Source organism: Sebastes fasciatus, chromosome 5 (assembly GCF_043250625.1).
Source record: "Sebastes fasciatus isolate fSebFas1 chromosome 5, fSebFas1.pri, whole genome shotgun sequence".
Taxonomy (NCBI): Eukaryota; Metazoa; Chordata; class Actinopteri; order Perciformes; family Sebastidae; genus Sebastes; species Sebastes fasciatus.
Genome location: NC_133799.1, coordinates 12,256,677 through 12,275,683, shown reverse-complemented (window position 1 = coordinate 12,275,683; position 19,007 = coordinate 12,256,677). Strand labels below are relative to the sequence as shown.

The 19,007-nt window shown below is 37.2% G+C and overlaps 1 protein-coding gene across 2 annotated transcripts in view; it reads left to right on the top strand.

Moving 5' to 3' along the window:
• Positions 1–16,657, top strand: part of LOC141767619 (complement factor H-like) — a 33,804-nt gene extending 17,147 nt beyond the window's left edge. For both annotated transcript variants that reach the window (XM_074635103.1, XM_074635105.1), the window contains exons 5-13: positions 980–1,162; positions 1,262–1,456; positions 1,563–1,742; positions 2,381–2,548; positions 13,905–14,072; positions 14,499–14,657; positions 15,094–15,273; positions 15,368–15,556; positions 16,113–16,657. In XM_074635103.1, the coding sequence (XP_074491204.1) occupies positions 980–1,162; positions 1,262–1,456; positions 1,563–1,742; positions 2,381–2,548; positions 13,905–14,072; positions 14,499–14,657; positions 15,094–15,273; positions 15,368–15,556; positions 16,113–16,351 (1,661 nt within the window). In that variant the 3' untranslated portion in view covers positions 16,352–16,657. The remainder of the gene's footprint in view (positions 1–979; positions 1,163–1,261; positions 1,457–1,562; positions 1,743–2,380; positions 2,549–13,904; positions 14,073–14,498; positions 14,658–15,093; positions 15,274–15,367; positions 15,557–16,112) is intronic.
• Positions 16,658–19,007: the final 2,350 nt, after the last annotated feature.

Genomic DNA, 19,007 nt, shown 5'->3' with positions numbered 1-19,007 from the left:
CAATTAGCAAAAACTTGGAAAAATTCTCGTGAGACTCGCTGCCCGACGACTTATCCTAACCTTAACCATTTGATGTCAATGTCTAAAGCTGGGAAGACACTGTGCGATTTATTCATCCGGTATCTGACACACAAGGGAAATGCTAGATGAAAGCGGTCTCCTAGATGAAAGCCTTGTGTTTGTTGGACCCCTCCACCTCGCCTCCCACCCGCCCAGTGTGTATCTTTTTGCTCTTTTCGCTTTGTGTGGCGGTATCGAACACCGATGGCCATGACAAAGCCTCGTTATTTGATACCCTGGGAATGAGAACGGGCTGGGCGATATCAGGCTAAAATGTGAGACCTCCAACCCAAAATACTCAGTTTGCCTCGGGTGTTATGATGTTTTTGGTTTTCAAATTTGGTTGAAAACTAAATTCAAACTAAATTTATGAAGTGAAAACAGGGAAAATAATGATCAGCAGCTCAAACTAAAGTGATAATAGACCTGATATAGACTTATTCACTGTCTTACAGAGTTAGAGTAGATGTAGTCTCGCAGAGCCAGACGTATCTTCACAGCACTGTGTCAGCGCTTAAGAAAGGTCTGGCTACACACATTATCAATCTGGTAAAGGGGGAATAAAACACTCTGGCCTGTTTGTATTTCTTTAAACCAATCACAATCGTCTTGGGCGGCGCTAAGCCCAGGATGCAGCGACGGTGTCCATGCAAAATGGAGGAGGAGAATGCCGGCTTAAATAGGCAGCCAATGGCAGGCCTATACCTAAAGTCTACATCCGGTGAGTCAGAGAGAGTAGATGAGTTGTCTGTCCGAAGTTGAGGTCATCGTGAGGTTGTAATTCATAGTTATTACCTCTGAATGTTTAAAATAGGCACATCATTTTACTCTCAAATCAGGTCAATCAGTGGTTACAGTTCATTTACCTTGAATATGTAAAACGTTTTATTCATGCTTGTGTGCTTTTCTTTTTCAACAGCGATCAAATGTACAGTACCCATGATTGAAAATGGTGATGTACCTGGAGATATCCAAGAGTACCACGAACATGATGTCCTGCACTTTAGCTGTAATCATGGATATAAACGCGTTGAAGCCAGACTTTCAATATGCACAAAACGAGGACTAAGAGCAGAGTGGAGCCCCACACCTTTGTGTGAATGTAAGTATATACTGATTAATGCAATTTATTAGTTATATCACACTGACTAGTGAAAATTGGTGCTGACAGATAATGTGCTTAATTTCCCAACAAATGCAGCAATAACATGTAGACTGACACAGCCGCCACTGGAAGGAACCAGGTATGAACGTACTTACAGCAGTGTGTTTTCACCTGGTGACACAGTGAGAGTAATTTGTGGAGAGAAGCTCTGGATCGTTAACCAACAGGACACCTCAGCAGTAACTACATGCAAAGCGGACGGAGAGTGGACTATCGAACCAGTATGCTCAGGTATAAAACTACATGGGCTTTACTGTGTTTGTATGGTTCATTAACCTGTGATGATAATGATTATCAATCTTATCATACTTATACACAAGTCTTTCTCTTATTCTAGAGGTTAGGTGCAGCAATGAAAGACCTCAATCTGTGCATTCCTGGGATATCCGTTCAAGGGACCGAATAACATTGGGTGAGACTAAAAGATATTGGTGTAAGACAGGCTACAAGAGGACAGGTGGTGCCAACCGGGCCACATGCTCCAGAGATGGATGGAAACCAGATCCACTTTGTCAAGGTATTGTAAAGTTAACCTTCTATTTAAGTGATTACTGTTAATTTTGCATCTATATTTGCTAAAACAAAAAAGGAGCTTTTGGTCCAGTTAGGATCGGTAATGTTTTACTGGAATGGCTGTTTTCCACCAAACGTCCCAGGAAGTAAGAGCCTCTATACTCTTGAATTAAATTAGTAACGAAAAGTCACTTAATCGTACTATTAATCTGCCCTGGTCCCAGTTTATGGTGCTCTTTGCAATATTGGCCTTTTTTCTGAGAAAATCAAGTAATGCTGCCCTGTAGACCGAAAAACAAACAAAAAATATCTGCAAATAATGCATATAACATTGCCTGGTACTCCACGCCACATTCACCCTCCATATACACCTCTCACCCCACAACATAAATACAGAAATAACCGTTGATCACATTAAAAAAGAAGCAACATCAAGTGCCATATTTATCTAGCTTCTCAACTGTCTTGGCTTGTCTTATATTTACATAACATACATCAAATTTGAAATTTTTACATTTTTGCCACTTGAGGTGAAATATCTGATTATTTTACTTGTTGATGTGCCAACTCTGATGTGAAAAAAAGAATGTGGTTTGTGGTGTATTGAACTGTATTTAATTTGTTTTGGGGTTTTTTTTCCAGAGATAACATGCAAGACTCAATATTACGAGAATGCAGACATTGATGGAATTGATCAGCAGGAATACAGGTACAATGCCGGGGTCGAGTACGTCTGCAACGCTGGTTATGAGGGCCGTTTTACTCTAACCTGTCGGGAAACAGGTTGGATTGAGTCTTCAGGATGTAGAAGTAAGGAAATCCTTTTTGTTATCTTCCATGCTTACACCTCAATGAAATTGTTGTTTAACAGATTAGAAATGAATCACTGTGAGTAAAACCCACAAATAATCTGTGATTTTGGGGCAACGAAGTATAAAATGTGGAGGTTAGTGGTTTGTAAGCATCTGTCACCTGTTCTTTTTCTAACCAGTTTTCTTGAGGATGTGTCTTATTTTATCATTCTAATATTGCAGAATGTTAAACAGATTTTTAATTTAATTTAAAACTTATATTAATCTGTTTTAAATGCACAAGTAGTTAGCACTCATTAACCTTGACGACTTGATAAGAGTAGTGGGGACAGCAGCCCCATATCTCATTTCCATCTATTTTTGTCTCGCAGAAATAGCTTTCCTTTTTTCATTCTTGAAGCTTATACATGTTTATAATGTGAGAGTTTTGTTAAATGTTCTATAATGTGCTCATTCGAGACGAGGGGAGGTACCTTGCTTCCTTGGGGACAAGCCTTCTTATATGAAATTGTTTGTTTTAAAAGATTTAAATTTCACCAGAACACCTGGAGGGTGTGTGAAGTACTTCATCATTGTGTTTCATTTGTTTCAGGGAGACAGTGTAAAAAACTGCACATCGACAATGCACAAATTCTCGGACATGAAAAGGGAACTTACATGTACGATGAGAACGCCCAATATGCATGCAAGAACAACGATGGAAGACGTTTCACTATCACCTGTGGGCAAAGTGGCTGGACTGGGATTCAGAACTGTTCAGGTAAGAACAGAAAAGTACAACAAATAGTAAATATCAATAAATGCATTATGAGATTGATCACCCAGTTTAATCAGATTAAAGATGTGTATTGTTGAACAGATTCTACTTTATGCTCTGTCCCTCCCTCCCATGAAGACAGACATGAAGTGTGCTGCTCATGAAGCAGCCATCAAGACATCAAGATAACTTTTAATGGACATGTTAAGGCACTTGCAGCTCTTTGTTAACGTCAGAAGAAGATTTTGGTCTTTGTTTAATACAAACCCCGGTGTCAAAGTGCAGTGCTTTTTACGCCCTCCATCCACCTCAACCACCTCCCCACAACTCCTGTGTAGTACAAGTAGTGCTTTATTCACTCGAAAAAACAACAACATTACGATAATGTTTGACACCACAATTTAAAAAAACAAACAAATTAGTACTATGTTACTTAATCTCTAGGAGACAAGGTTGGATAACAATATATTTATTGTATTTTCAGCATACTGTGACAAGCTCGAAGATGTGACAATGACCTTCACCGCGGACCAAGAAAGATATAAGGATGGGGATGTTATAAAGTATCAATGCATCAGACCTGATGTTGGAGGCAATGCAACATGTCTCAATACTAAGTGGAATAAATCAGAAGAATGTGAAGGTAAGGGGTAGTGTAAGTAAAAGCAGACTTCAATGACTTTCACAAGTCTATCTTGATACAATACTCACAAACCATATGTGGGTTGAAAGAGTTCTGGGTCACTGTAATCACTCCTCTACATGCAGGCTATAATGTGATCCTTTTGTAGTGCAACTACACTGTAAAAGATAGGGAACAAAATCCACAGTCCTTTCTCTGTGTACAAAATCAGTCTTAAGTTGACGAATATGCACCAAATAACATGAGTAACGAAACATGAACAAATAAAATGTGCTTGGGTAACATTATCCTTAACCGAATCATACAAGCAAAGACACATGTCCTTTGGAAGCTCAGAGTAAAGCATTTTATTGCAAACACTAGACTGTTTTTATAGAACTGGATGCATGATTTAAGTCTCAATAAAAATGATAATTAAAAAGAGAACTTTTCTAGTTTTTTTGGAGAAACAAAGCAGCATTTGCCGTGTGCATTATTCATACTGATGTATCATCTTGATACATATCCTCATACATACAATCGTTGGACATTGAATGACTGAATCAAGCATTGTGCAATAAAGAGATCTGAAATTATAAAGCTTTGCCATATTGAATAAAAGATGAGAAAATTACAAAGGCTTTATTTGGTCTTTTTACTTTTTTATTCTGGAAACCAGGCCTATAATGACTAAATACATGGGGTTTCAAAAGTTATTATTAGGGACATTTGGAGCATTTAGGATGTGAAATTGTTGTGCCAAGCAGTGTGTTGGTGCAGAATTGTTAATAATTTCCAAAACCAATGAATTGCAACCAACCAATCAATTCATAGGAATAAACATACAGTTTCCAAACAAAGTGTCAGTTGTCTCTCAATAATGTGACCCAGTTATGTGAAGTTTGAATTTAAGGATAATCTCGTAAATTTCAGTTACCCAGCACTGTTTTTCGTGGAAGGGCATTCATGAAAAAACTTGAAGGCAAAGAAATAGCCTTTGTCAAAATATGAATAAACCAAATTAAAGCAACACCCTTTGCCATTATCAAGGTTTTTGTTTTTTTGGGGGGGTTTTCAAATTCTGGCCAATGTGTAGCAATAAAGCATAAAAATGCTACTTATTATAAAGTGGAATCTTTTAAATCATGTCCAGAGTGACAAAACAGCATTTTTTGATCAAACACCGCTCACTCCCATTACAGTTGTCAACCTGTAATGATATTGATAATTGGGCTTTTTGAGGAAAGTTTTAGTAAAAGGCAGTGACTCAGCAAACGTCTTGATTCTAGGAACTTTTCTGTCAAAGAGTGTTTTTTATTTATTATTATTTATTGATTTATTACAGAGCTGTTGTATTAGACTGTATTAGTTTTAGCTAGGTGTACCTAACAAACTGGCACATATGGCAGCCTTTTATAAGAAGAAAAAAACACGGAGCTTTTTTGGGAAATTACTCATTTGTTTTTATTTTTATGTTTTTTTACATCCTTTTAGCACCTTTGGGTTGTGGGAAACCACCACCCCTTGCAGATGGAGACACCACAGAAATGCTTCGATTCCAGTACGGACATGGAGAAAGGGTTGAATACACCTGTCAGAATTTGTACACCATGGAGGGTGAGCAGTACAAAACCTGCTTCAATGGTGAATGGGTTGGACAGATGAGATGCCTCAGTGAGTTACAATTCCCTTTTATATTTTTCATGTTGCTTTCTGTGAGGATTTTCCTTACGTAAAAGTGCTTGATTAATATCAACATATATTATTTATATAGAGGCGTTACAAGAGCACATTTTGGTAGACCTGTTCAGTTTTCCCGCTCTAAATATATTTTTCATCAAAGAGCAATAATTGTAATGTAGTATGCTCTAAAGTCATTCCTTATTAATAAAATGCTGTTCATCCATTATCTCTTGCAGAACCCTGCACTGTGGATCGAGAAGCCATGATCACACATAATATTCAATTCCTTCATGGAACTATTGATAAGCTGTATTCAGCCCATCATGATGTAATCTACTTCAGATGTAAAGGAGGACGAACACACGTTGGCACGGTGGGCATGCGTCAGATGTGTATTGATGGTGTGATGCTCCTGCCAACTTGCCAGTAAAGGTTTTTAGTTAACTGGATGTCATAAACATGAGCTGGCTGGACAAACATAACAATGATTAACCAAAGTGAAGAGGTATGTCCTAATCCAGTGTCTATACTTCAGTGCTGTCTGTGGTCACTTTAATAAAACATGTATTATCACTTGGTCTGTTTTCTGCCTCTATATGTATGATGAGAGTAAAGTCAGTGTGTCCCATCTTGATTTTTTCTGTGTTGATAGGAAGATTCAAGTCCGCTTTTATGAAAAAAACTGTTCTTCTCTGGAAGAGAAAAAATATAATATCCAAAATATTAATGCAGCACAATAAATTACAAAACTGGGCCCAGTTTCCTGATAATGATTGGTCTTAGAAGTTAAGAGAGTATTGAGTAGTATTGAATTCAAATATAGAGCTGATGGTTAGCTGTATTCAGCCCATCATGATGTAATCCACTTCAAGTGTACCGGACAAAGGAGACCTATCGGCAGATTGAGCATGCGTCAGAGGTGTGTTGATGGTGTGATGGACCTGCCTACTTGCCATTAATGGTTTTAGTTGACTATAAGTGACGGACCTGAGATGTCTGCACAAACATTTAAATGATTAACAAGACATGTTAGACCACTTATGAAGTACAGTTATGAACTGATCTTCTGTTTCTACTTCAGAACTGTCAACTGGGACATTATTAATAAAACTCCCTCAGTCTGCTTTCTTCTTAATATGTATTATGAGAGAAATGATCTACATATTTCCCCTTTAAGCATGTGGTTAAGTAGATCAGACACTACTCTCTATTTATTAGTCAAGCCTCTAATTCTGTTAAGCACAATGGTTTTTGAGAATGTATTTCTAATGTACTCTTAATGAAACATTTCAATACATTACGGATGAGGTATTCAGTATACCAGGTACTAAATACATAGTATTCTGCCCATAAACATAGTATAACAGTGTTGGAAATCAACTAAGTACATTAACTGTTTGAAGGTACTTGTACTTTACTTGAGTATTTCCATTTTATAAAACTTTACACTTCCACTGCATCTTCTCTACACTACATCTCGGAGGTTATACTTTTTACTCCACTACAATTAGGTGACAGCTAGGTACTAGTTACTTTACAGATCAACATTTTATATTAAAACATGATAAGCTTATAAAATACAGCACATTGTTAAAGATTGTGGCTCCTGGCCCTTTCGATGCATAACATCATATATAATAATATATTATATGGTGGGGATTTTTTTTTTTTACTGAAGTACAAGTACTCTTTCTTGTGATACTTTCAGTATATTTTGTTGATTTTACATAAGTAGGGCTTTGGATGCAGGACTTTACTTGTAATCAAGTTGGGTTTTTTTACATTGTTGTATTGATACTTTTACTTCAGCAAAGGATGTCCATTATCTCCTGTACAGTAAGTGGCGATATCATGAGGAAAAATAATATTGCATTTAAATTTAGCCATGACAAAACGCCCATATCCAGCCCATGGTAATTAACCTGAGATCAGGTGTAAGGGAAGATCTACTGGTACATTGAGATTGTGTGGGTGTTTTGATGGTGTGATGACCGTGCCCTCCTGCCAGTAAAAGCTTTCGTTAACTAGAAGTGACATGAGCTGGATGGACAAATATGTAAATGATTAACCAGAGGAAAGAGGTACACAAGTACTGCAGAACATTTCGTCAATCATCTGTCCCCAATTCAGTGCTGAAACTCTCTGTGTTCGGCTTTCTCTCATGGATCTTATTGTATGAGCAGATCAGAAATGTATTTTGTCCCTAAACTATTCAGTGCTTTATAAACCAACAATATAAGATAAATTATTTGACACACAGGAAGTCAGTGTGAGGTCCGAGTTCATGACTACACCAAAATTTCTGGCTTGGTTTGTGGTCTTTAACGTTCGCGACTGAAGCCGAGCACTGACTTTTAATGGTTAATTTTAGGGGTCCAAATACAGTATTTTCAGTTTTTTCTCACTGTAGACATTTTGGCACATCCAATAATAAGTTCAATGCACTTACTCGTAAGCTTGTATGGGACCATAGTCCCCTGGTGATATGGTTATATAAATCTGTGTCATCTGCATAATTATGATAAGATATGTTGTTGTTTTCCATGATCTGAGCTAGTGGTAGCATGTAGAGGTTGAACAGAAGAGACCTGAGAATGGCAACGGCATCTTATCCCTACTCGTCATATTAAGCTGTTTGGGCGGATGGGGGCAGCTTTTTGCGTAGTATCTTGATGCAGAAGGTTTGCGTGTGGATAAAGTTGTAACACACTGTTAACGTTGTGAAACAGTAGCGGTTAACGTTGTAACACATCATGGATAGGTTTAAGCAAAAAAACACTTGGTTAGGGTTAGAAAAAAGATCATGGTTTGAGATAAAACTTTTGTTTTCATGCGGGACACAAACGACGGCCCTCCTGGGTGAAAGTCCTGTATGTGCAACACGTTCTACATCCCAACTCGTCACATACTGACGCTTTGTCAGACCCCTCAGCATCACTTTATGGTCGGAATAAACACATGGTTAATGTTGTGAATTCAAACAAAAACACTTGCTTAGTTCATGGCAACAAAAACACTTAGTTAGGTTTAGGTTTTAAAATTACTATAATGTTTAAGTGGACGTCATTCAAGACCTTAACAAGAGCAGTCTCAGTGCTGTGGTGTGGTCGAAATCCTGTGTGGAAAATATTAAAAATAAATTGTTTAGGGCCAAATTAGTGTGTAGCTGTTTAAAAAACTGCCTTTTCAATTATTTTACTTAAAATGGGAGGTTTGTTATGAGCCTATTGTTCATTATTGAGTTGTCTAGATTTAGTGGCTAAATAACTGCACTTTTTGGGGCCTGTGGGAAAGAGCCTGGGAGTAAAGAAGTGTTGACTATTTGCAGAATATCTGTTTGTTTGTTTGTTTTTGTTTTAAAGGTTGTATGCAGAATATCAAGGTAGCAGAAGGAGGATTTCAAATTTCACAATTACCTCTAAGGTTATTTGGTTGATGGGACCTAATTGTGTCAAGTTAATTGAACTGGCTCTGAATGCCCTCTGACGCCATACATCGTCTGAAAGCCATCCATCCTCTGAATGACCTAGGTCTTTAGTTTGTGGTTGTAAAGTATATTGAGGCTGTGAATATCCTAGAGGTCACCACAGGCCATTTTATACTGTGACAGCAAGTTTTTAAAAAAAATGGTCTCACTACAATGGAATGGCTATTTTGGGAACTAACATCATCACATATGAATAAAATTGGACTCATCGGATCCACAAGAGTCTCAGCTTTCCAGTCATACCCAATTTATGCAATAAATGGACCCCAGTATGCAGAAATATTCAAATACACCATTTTAGAATAGGCAAAAATGACATATTTATACTGCATGCAAAAACTGCATGTGATTATCGTAAAGTGGACAAATCTGTGATGTCTGGGGACTCGAGGGTACCCTTAGAACTGAATTTTCATTTACCTATCAAAGGGACCCCTTTGAAAATGGCTATGCCAATTTTCCTCACCAAAATTTTGCCTAACTTTTATTTAGCCCCTTAACCAACACACTGGTGTATTAGTGAATTGTTCTGTAACTCTTGAAGCACTCTGAACAAACACAAAAAACACTGATGTAGAAGTCAAGGAATAAAATTGCAATTAGGAGACATCAATACTTACACAGGAAACCAGAGGTTAAAGGATAATGTTTCTCCGAATGGAGATAGCACACAGGATATATACTTTTTTCCTGGACAGAGAAACCCTCTTCTATTGGTCAACTTAGTTAACTTATTCTTAGTTACCATCATTCTGACCAATTGGCAAGCAGCCAGTCAGTCAGTGTGTGCTGACCAACTTATTATTCATGTTGGCTTACAAGGTGAGGTAATTTAGGACACTGTTGAAACATCAGTTAAAACAATCTCACCTGCTCCATTTAGCAGCAATTTATTGTAAAGTTTAAGTATTACGTTTATTTGTAAAGATCATATTGGCGCATAACTGGGGAAATTTGTACATGCCTTTCAGAGAAATTCATTTCAGGGAATACTTGGGTGGTGGAGGAGGGTTTGTGAAATTCCACTGTGTAGAAACTCTTATCTGTATAATTATTAAGGGACAAAGTCTCTGATTCCCTGTTTAGGGAGTAACTCCTGACTACAGCTCCAGAACCATCACAATGAGATTCTCTCTAATTGTTTGCCTTTTTGTCCTGTGGCTGAACGTGGACATTATATCCAAGTGCACAAATGATAATCTAAACATTATTTATTGCACTCACGATATTCTACTCATTATTTTGGTTGCTGGCCGAACAGCACAGATCTACATGATACTAGGATGCTGTGAATGCCATGTTATTCCATTCCACATGGCCTCTTAGTTTAAAGTAAGTCTCTTCGACATAGCTGACCTCTCAGGTTAAAGGAAAACACTGATTCTGAATATGAGATCATATTCATTTTAGCCGTTTATATCTACATAAGGAGCGGGTCCTCTTCACGGAGCCGGCTGCCATGTTTCTACAGTAGCCCAGAGAAGACAAACCAAACACTCAGCTTTAAATTCTGTTTTTATTCAAAGCCGGCAGATAATCATAAATCAGTCTTGTATATGTGCTGTGTTCAAGCAAAACAATTTATATTTGCCTTAAAACTGTTGTGTATTAGATATATTATTGATTTTTGTCATTGTTGTTGATCCTGTCAGGTCAAACTTGATGTGATTTATGATAAATATGTCCTGACATCCATCCCAAAAGTTTATTTATGTTATGTTATCAGAAAGTTTATTTTCTGGTTGAAAAGCAGACTCCCTTGCAGCATTTTATGAATTAATTTGATACCAAAGAAATACATTATGAAGGGTCTTTACAGTATTGCTTATGTGAACAGTGCATGCTGTGTGTGTTCCCATAAGTCATGTTGTGTTCATACTAGGGATCGACCGATATGTTTTTTTCAGGACCGATACCGGTACCGATTATTAGTAATCAAGGAGACTGATAACCGATATTTTGAACCGATATACATTTGCAGTAAAAATGTAAATCTTGGTGTCAAAAATGGCAATAACACAAAACTTCAGTGAAATGCATTAAAGCATATGTTTAATTAAAAGGGAACTTTTCAATATTATCTTAAAACAAAAAGGGCAGGGAGGTCCCAGCTTCTTATAAAGTTAACTGAACATTTTAATAAATAAATAAACAATATCTCTATGAAGTTTTATAAAGTGTCAAAATAAATACTAATAAAAACTAGCAAAACTTAAATTTGTGCTGAAGTTTGAGTCTCAATTCAGCAGCAGCAGACTGTGGTGCAGAAAGCAGAGTTGCTCAGCCTGTTCTCCAGTGAGACGGCTTCTGTTCCTCACATAAACTAGAATACTTCATGACCAATGATTACTAGAACTGGATATGTCCAATAGCAATAGAAGTGACTATTCAACTCTATGCTGTGTCTGTATGGATTAACACAGTCCTTATATGCAGTTCCATTACATTACATTACACTGGGCCTCTCTAACAGCAAGTAGTGACAGGTACTGCTTTCTATTTATTCATAAAGCCCCTAACTTTTCATCATTTATCACATTACATATGACTTATATTATAACACAACTGTCAAAAGTCAGATCTGCTTCAGGACAGACTCAGTAACGTTAGTTAGTAACATTAGTTAGTAACGTTAGTTAGTAACGTTAGTCCTGGTTGAGACTGAGAGGACCAGACGATCAATTGTTTTGCTAGTCAGCTGGCTAAATTATGGATCAACAAATGAACGTATTGACGTTTCGCTATTGCATTTAAGCTCTAAGACGCTTTATTATCTCACGTTGTTCATGTAAACGTTCATGTAAAAATACCGACTCATACAGGCGAGTAATGTTACCTTCGCAAATTAGCAGCTAAAATACGTTTCAGTTCTACTGTGTGACTGGTAAACTGGACATGCTTGTAATCATATAAATAGATCATAAGATCGTGGTGTTTCTGTTCTGATTGGGATGTTTATTGGAATTTACACAACAAAATCTCCCGTCTTGCCGAGAGGACACAGCTCCGCTCACCGGAGCAGCTCCGTCTGTTTTTGTCTGCACGTCTGAGGCACGGTAACCCTCAGTGTTGATTGGCTATTGCTCATGGCGTGTAACCAATCAGATAGTGCTGTGGGCGAGACATTGAGCTAGACTGCACAGTGGAGAGCACTGACAGCAGGCTGACACATAGAGGAGGCTGATCAGAGCCAAAGTAGCCCATTTACATATTAATTAATTTTATCGGTTATCGGTTAAAAAAAATGCCGATACCGATAATCAGCAAAATGCTGAATATCGGTCAATCCCTAGTTCATACATCCTTGTGCAATCCCACGGGGCAGGCCATGCCATGACCCTCGGTACTCCCATAAGACTGCAACTGGGGACAAACACACAGAAAGAGAGAGACAGAGTTCGACAACGGAGTTAGCCTCAGTTAGAGTCACGTTTGTCACTGCACAGCTGCTCGTCAAAATGCGATTGTCTTTTATCCTTTTGTTTCTCCAACTGTGGGGAAGCGTGTAAGTTTCTTTATCACAGAATGGTAAGAGACTTTTTTAAAGTATCTTACAGTAAGTTTCCAGTATAGTCTCAAAGTTACTTCAAGCGGAGGCTGGTTGGCAGTCCGTCAGGGAGAGTGCTAATGTGAATTAAATGTCTGCTCGACTCTTGCAACTTGGGTGACTGCACTAATCAGGTTGCGAATATGAATCCTTTTATAAGCTGTAATTCATTGTATTTTCAAAAGATCTATTACTATTTTCCAAATGTCCTAATTGTAATTGTATACAATCAATTGTCCATATTTAGAGATGATAGTAACATGCTAACATTTGCAAATATCTGAATAACTTTTCACTGCACTTTTCAAAAGTAACTGTAATTAATCAGATGGTACTGAGAGAGTGGAAAAAAATGCTGCATTATGTTGCTGTCAACAATTTCTAGTAACTAGACATCAATATGCTTCTTCAAAGCAACACACTAATATCATGGCTGCTGCACAATGTAGTTTTTTTTATCAAAAGAACAAAACTGAAACAAAATCACATCACTGTCAGTTTGCTAGCACTTTCAACTAAAATCCAACAAAGAAGACTTAAAAAATAAAAAAGAGGGGTTTAAAAAACCCACATTATTTATTAACTGGTTGATGAATAATCTCTTTTTTTCTTGTTTCCAGTAAAGCCATGTCAACTTCCTGATGATACTCCCATTGGGTATTACCAAAAAAACTAGATATATAGCTTCAGTTGCTAACTATAATAAAAATAACTCTCTGTCATATTTGCTCAGTCACTATATCCTGATAGTATATAATCTGTGAAAAAAAATCAGGTTCCCCTGCCTCCTTTTAGTGATCCTAATTTGCAAGACTCCACCGTGCCCGAAGGAAAACAACCAATCGGAGCTGAAGAGTCTGTAACACTGTGATATTGATGATGGATCAAACGGTCAAACTAGGCAGTGCTGATCAACTATGAATCAAGATTCTGTTTCTGTAATGCCTATTTCTCTCCTCAAATGTTTTCAGAAACATATTTTAGTACACTGTTTAGCTGTAAAATGATAAAGTTTGCTCCGGCTGGTGGGTGGTGCTTGGTTTTGACTCAACTGTTTTTAACATGGCAGCCTAGTCACAAATTTTCAAATTTTTTACAGCTAAACAGTACACTAAAATGCATATTTGAAAACATTTGAGGTGGGAAATAGGCATTACAGCAACAGAATCAGAAATTGTTTGTTTTAAAAGATTTTAATTTAACCAGAACACCTGGAGGGTGTGTGAAGTATTTCATCATTGTGTTTCATTTGTTTCAGGGAGACCATGTAAAAAACTGCACATCAACAATGCACAAATTCTCCGCAATGAAAAGGAAACTTACAGCTACAATGAGAACGCCCAATATGCATGCAAGAACAACGTCGAAAGAGTTTTCACTATTAACTGTGGGCAAAGTGGCTGGACTGGGATTCAGAACTGTTCAGGTAAGAACAGAAAAGTACAACAAATAGTAAATATCAATAAATGCATTATGAGATTGATTACCCAGTTTAATCAGATTAAAGATGTGTATTGTTGAACAGATTCTACTTTATGCTCTGTCCCTCCCTCCCATGAAGACAGACATGCCTGCTTAACAATGAAGTGTGCTGCTCATGAAGCAGCCATCAAGATATACAATAGTTTTCTCTCTTGTTTTAACAGACTTTCTAGTAGCATTGTGAGGCTGTATTTTAGCACAGCAGTGCTTTGAGCTAAATGCTAATGCCAGCATGCTAATATACTCAAAATGACAACATGCTGATGTATAGCGGGTATAATGTTTACCATGCATGTAAGCATGCTAACATTCACTATTCATCAATTGATGCTTTCTGAATATAACTTCTTTCTTTGTTTTTCATTGACAGCATGTTCTGACCCTGATATTCCACATGGATTTACAGTTCGCCCACACATTGACACACTGTACTACGCCTGCAAAGAAGGTTATAAGCTTTCAACCAAAGGCTGGTGGGCTAAGGCCAAATGTAACAACGGCGAGTGGCCTGCACTTGAACAATGCATCGGTAATTCATCTTTAATGCTCTACAGGTCTAGCTGTAACCAGCATGAAACAAACCAAATAATCGACTTAAAGCTGTACATCATTATAAGTAGAAAATGATATAAGGTTTTGGAATTTGAAAGGTTTATTTCCTGAGGAGATAAACAATATTTTCTGAAAGAGAGGTGAAACCCATCCACTCCCACGCTATGCATTGGCAGTGAACGCATCTCGCCCCATTCCTCATAGAAAGCAAAATCTCATATAACTGCAGCCACAGCATATTTTAATAGGCTATTTGTTAGCTTAAATTTGTTTATTATTATATATATTAAACTTTATTATTATTTTTTTGATGCAGGCTTATTTTGAAACTAGAAATTGTTTATATATTGCTAATATCACATTTGTTAGCAACAATATACAGACCTAATTGTTTGTAATCATATCCACTCTAGAGAATAGAAGGTGTGGAGAAATTCCTGTGATTCCTAATGGCAGAGTGACACCTTCACATTGGCAAAGTGAAAGCGCCAGGATTACTTGTCACGAAGGATACGAAGCCCAGGTTAATCGTTTAACTTGTATCGAGGGAAAATGGCATTCAAATGGATTTTCACCCAAAACAATCTGCACATGTGAGTCATCTTAAGTCTTATTTTATCAGCTGTAGGAAGGCCTATTTATAACAAGATTGCAAGGCGTTCTCATACATGTTTTCATCTCATGCAGCCACTGCCAATCCCTGCAACCCCCCATCTAAAGTTGAGAATGCTGTTGTTGCGACTCCTTATCAGAAGGAATACTTGTCTGGCTCTGCAGTAACTTATCAGTGCCGTGATATGTATGCTACAATGGATGGTGAAGATATGATTCTATGCCAAAATGGGACATGGGAAATGAAAGACATTAAGTGCACACGTACGTACAAAAAAAAGCATTTCGCAAAGTCACACACAGAAGGTTTTAAGAAGATTCCAGTTTTAGTGTTAATGTTATATAGCCTGCTGACTTTTAATGATTCTGAATGTCTTTATGAATGTAAAGAAAAAATGGCATTTAAGTTTGCCAGTTATTTGTTAAGTGGTTCAGTGCCCTTTAAGCTTTGCGTTCAAGCTATTCTTCAGATCTCTGTCATGTTGTACTGTGTGTCTGTGTCAACCAGGGTAAAGGGAACTTACTGGTATTACGAAATCTGTTAGAATTTAAAATACGCTATGAAAAAGGCCGTGTTGACTCCCGGTTGAGCTTAAAACAGTTTAGCCTGAATTTGTTGTTTTTACAACTTTAATTCATTAAGTAGAAGTACATGTGAGGCAGAATATGTACTGATTTTAGATTCCAGATTGCAATTTGTCTGTCAAAATATGTATAAGTAATAGGTTCATACAAAACACATGTTTAACTCTATTTCAGCAAATTACATTTCTAAAATTGGTGCTGACAGATAATGTGCTTAATTTCCCTACAAATGCAGTAATAACATGTAAACTGCTACTGCCGCCACCGGAAGGAACCAGGTATGTTCGTCCTTCCAGCAGTGTGTTTTCACCTGGTGACACAGTGAGAGTCATTTGTCGAGCGAAGCACTGGATTGTTAACCAACAGCACACCTCAGCAGTAACTACATGCAAAGCGGACGGACAGTGGACTATCGAACCAGTATGCTCAGGTATAAAACTACATTGGCTTTACTGTGTTTGTATGGTTCATTAACCTGTGATGATGATGATTATCAATCTTATCATATTATACACAAGTCTTTCAAGTCAAAATCTGTATAAGTAATAGGTTCATACACCACACATGTTTAACTTTATTTCAGCAAATTACATTTCTAACACTAAAATGGCTTAGGTGACATGTCTGACAACACAACCCAGTTATTTTTATATACAACTAATTTGCAACAGCAAATATGTTGTGATGATGTAATTCTACATGCAGTACATTTGTTTTCAACAACTTTTTAATTCAACTAACAAAAAGGCTATCAAGACGCTTAATATATTTTTTTAATAATATTTTTGTCTAGTGTGATATACCCCTGGCTTTTTTGTTATTGTTCCATTTGGCTACTCTCCCCTGTACAGTTAATGTGAATTATGTTCGTTTGTTTAAAAAAAGAAAGGAAGTAGAGATAAGAAGCCAACTATTGTAAAATAACATGACACCTTGGGTTGGTTTTCCTCTTGTCCTACCAAATGTTTTGAGTCACCAGCCGCCACTGCTTACAACATACTTCATTTGTTGTTAGGCAAAATACCCAATCTTGCAAAAGTAACTACAACATTAAACGTTTGTAACATTTAGGGGGATCTATTGGCAGAAATGGAATATAATATTAATAAGTATGTTTTCTTTAGTGTATAATCACCTGAAAATAAGAATCGTTGTGTTTTCGTTAGCTTAGAATGAGCCGTTCATATCTACATAAGGAGCGGGTCCTCTTCACGGAGCCGGCCGCCATGTTTCTACAGTAGCCCAGAGAAGACAAACCAAACACTGGCTCTAGATAGGGACATTTGCATTTTCACATTGGCCACCGTAGTTCCCCTACACGCTGGGTACAAAGGAGGAGTTTCAATTGGTTGCAATGTGCAACCTCACCACTAGATGCCAACAGATGTGACACTGCAGCTTTTAATAAACTTTGAATGGTCATGTTAAGGCACTTGCAGCTCTTTGTTAACGTCAGAGGAAGATTGTGGTCTTTGTTTAATACAAACTCACTGTCACTGTAATCACTCCTCTACATGCAGGCCATAATGTGATCCGTTTGAAGTGCAACTACACTGTAAAAGATAGGGAACAAATCCACAGTCCTTTCTCTGTGTACAAAATCAGTCTTAAGTTGACGAATATGCACCAAATAACATGAGTAACGAAACATGAACAAATAAAATGTGCTTGGGTAACATTATCCTTAACCGAATCATACAAGCAAAGACACATGTCCTTTGGCAGCTCAGAGTAAAGCGTTGTATTGCAAACACTAGACTGTTTTTATAGAATTGGATGCATGATTTACAACCATTGCATGTTGAGATGTGATGCTGAACACAGAAATTTTCTCCCACAGCTCCCACTCACCAGTGATGCTGATATGGTTCGTGGTCCAAAGAAGTCTCAATAAAAATGCTAATTAAAAAGAGAACTTTTCTAGTTTTTTTGGAGAAACAAAGCAGCATTTGCCGTGTGCATTATTCACACTGATGTATCATCTTGATAACTATCCTGATACATTCAATCGTTGGACATTGAATGACTGAATCAAGCATTTGTGTAATAAACAAATCTGAAATTATAAAGCTTTGCCATATTGAATAAAAGATGAGAAAATTACAAAAGCTTTATTTGGTCTTTTTACTTTTTTATTCTGAAAACCAGGCCTACTGTATAATGACTAAATATATGGGGTTTCAAAAAGTTATTATTAGGGACATTTGGAGCATTTAGGATGTGAAATTGTTGTGCCAAGCTGTGTGTTGGTGCAGAATTGTTAATAATTTACAAAACCAATGAATTACAACGAACCAATCAAAGCATAGGAATAAACATACAGTTTCCAAACAAAGTGTCAACAGTGGCTTCAAGTTTTCAAACCTGGGTTTCATCTTGGAAGAAAATATTCTGTGTCAGTTGTCTCTCAGTAATGTGACCCTGTTATGTGAAGTTTGAATACAAGGATAATCTCGTAAATTTCAGTTACCCAGCACTGTTTTTTGTGGAAGGGCATTCATGAAAAAACTTGAAGGTAAAGAAATAGCCTTTATCAAAATATGGATAAACCAAATTAAAGCAACACCCTTTGCCAATATCAAGTTTTTTTTGTTGTTTTTTTTTCAAATTCTGGCCAAAGTGTACCAATAAAGCATAAAAATGCTACTTATTATAAAGTGGAATCTTTTAAATCATGTCCAGAGTGACAAAACAGCATTTTTAGATCAAACACCGCTCACTCCCATTACAGTTGTCAACCTGTAATGATATTGATAATTGGGCCTTTTGAGGAATGTTTTAAGAGAAGGCAGTGACTCAGCAAACGTCTTGATTCTAGGAACTTTTCTGTCAAAGAGTATAGAAGCAAAGAGGCGAAACTCAGGTATGTTTTTGAAAATGGCCAAGATGGCACTGCGCAAGCGCTCCTGCCATTTTGGACCGAAAACACCAATAAGTCCATTGCCATGAATGTATAAAGAGACGTCTTTTCCTCATCTCTTTAGTTATTTTCCTCAGCATGACGATGACTTTTTTTCATGAAAAAAATCATAGTAAAGTATGTCGAAAAATCTCATGAAAAAAAAGTCATGAAAAAAAGTCATAGTATAGTATGTCGAAACATTTCATGAAAGAAAGTCATAGTATTGTT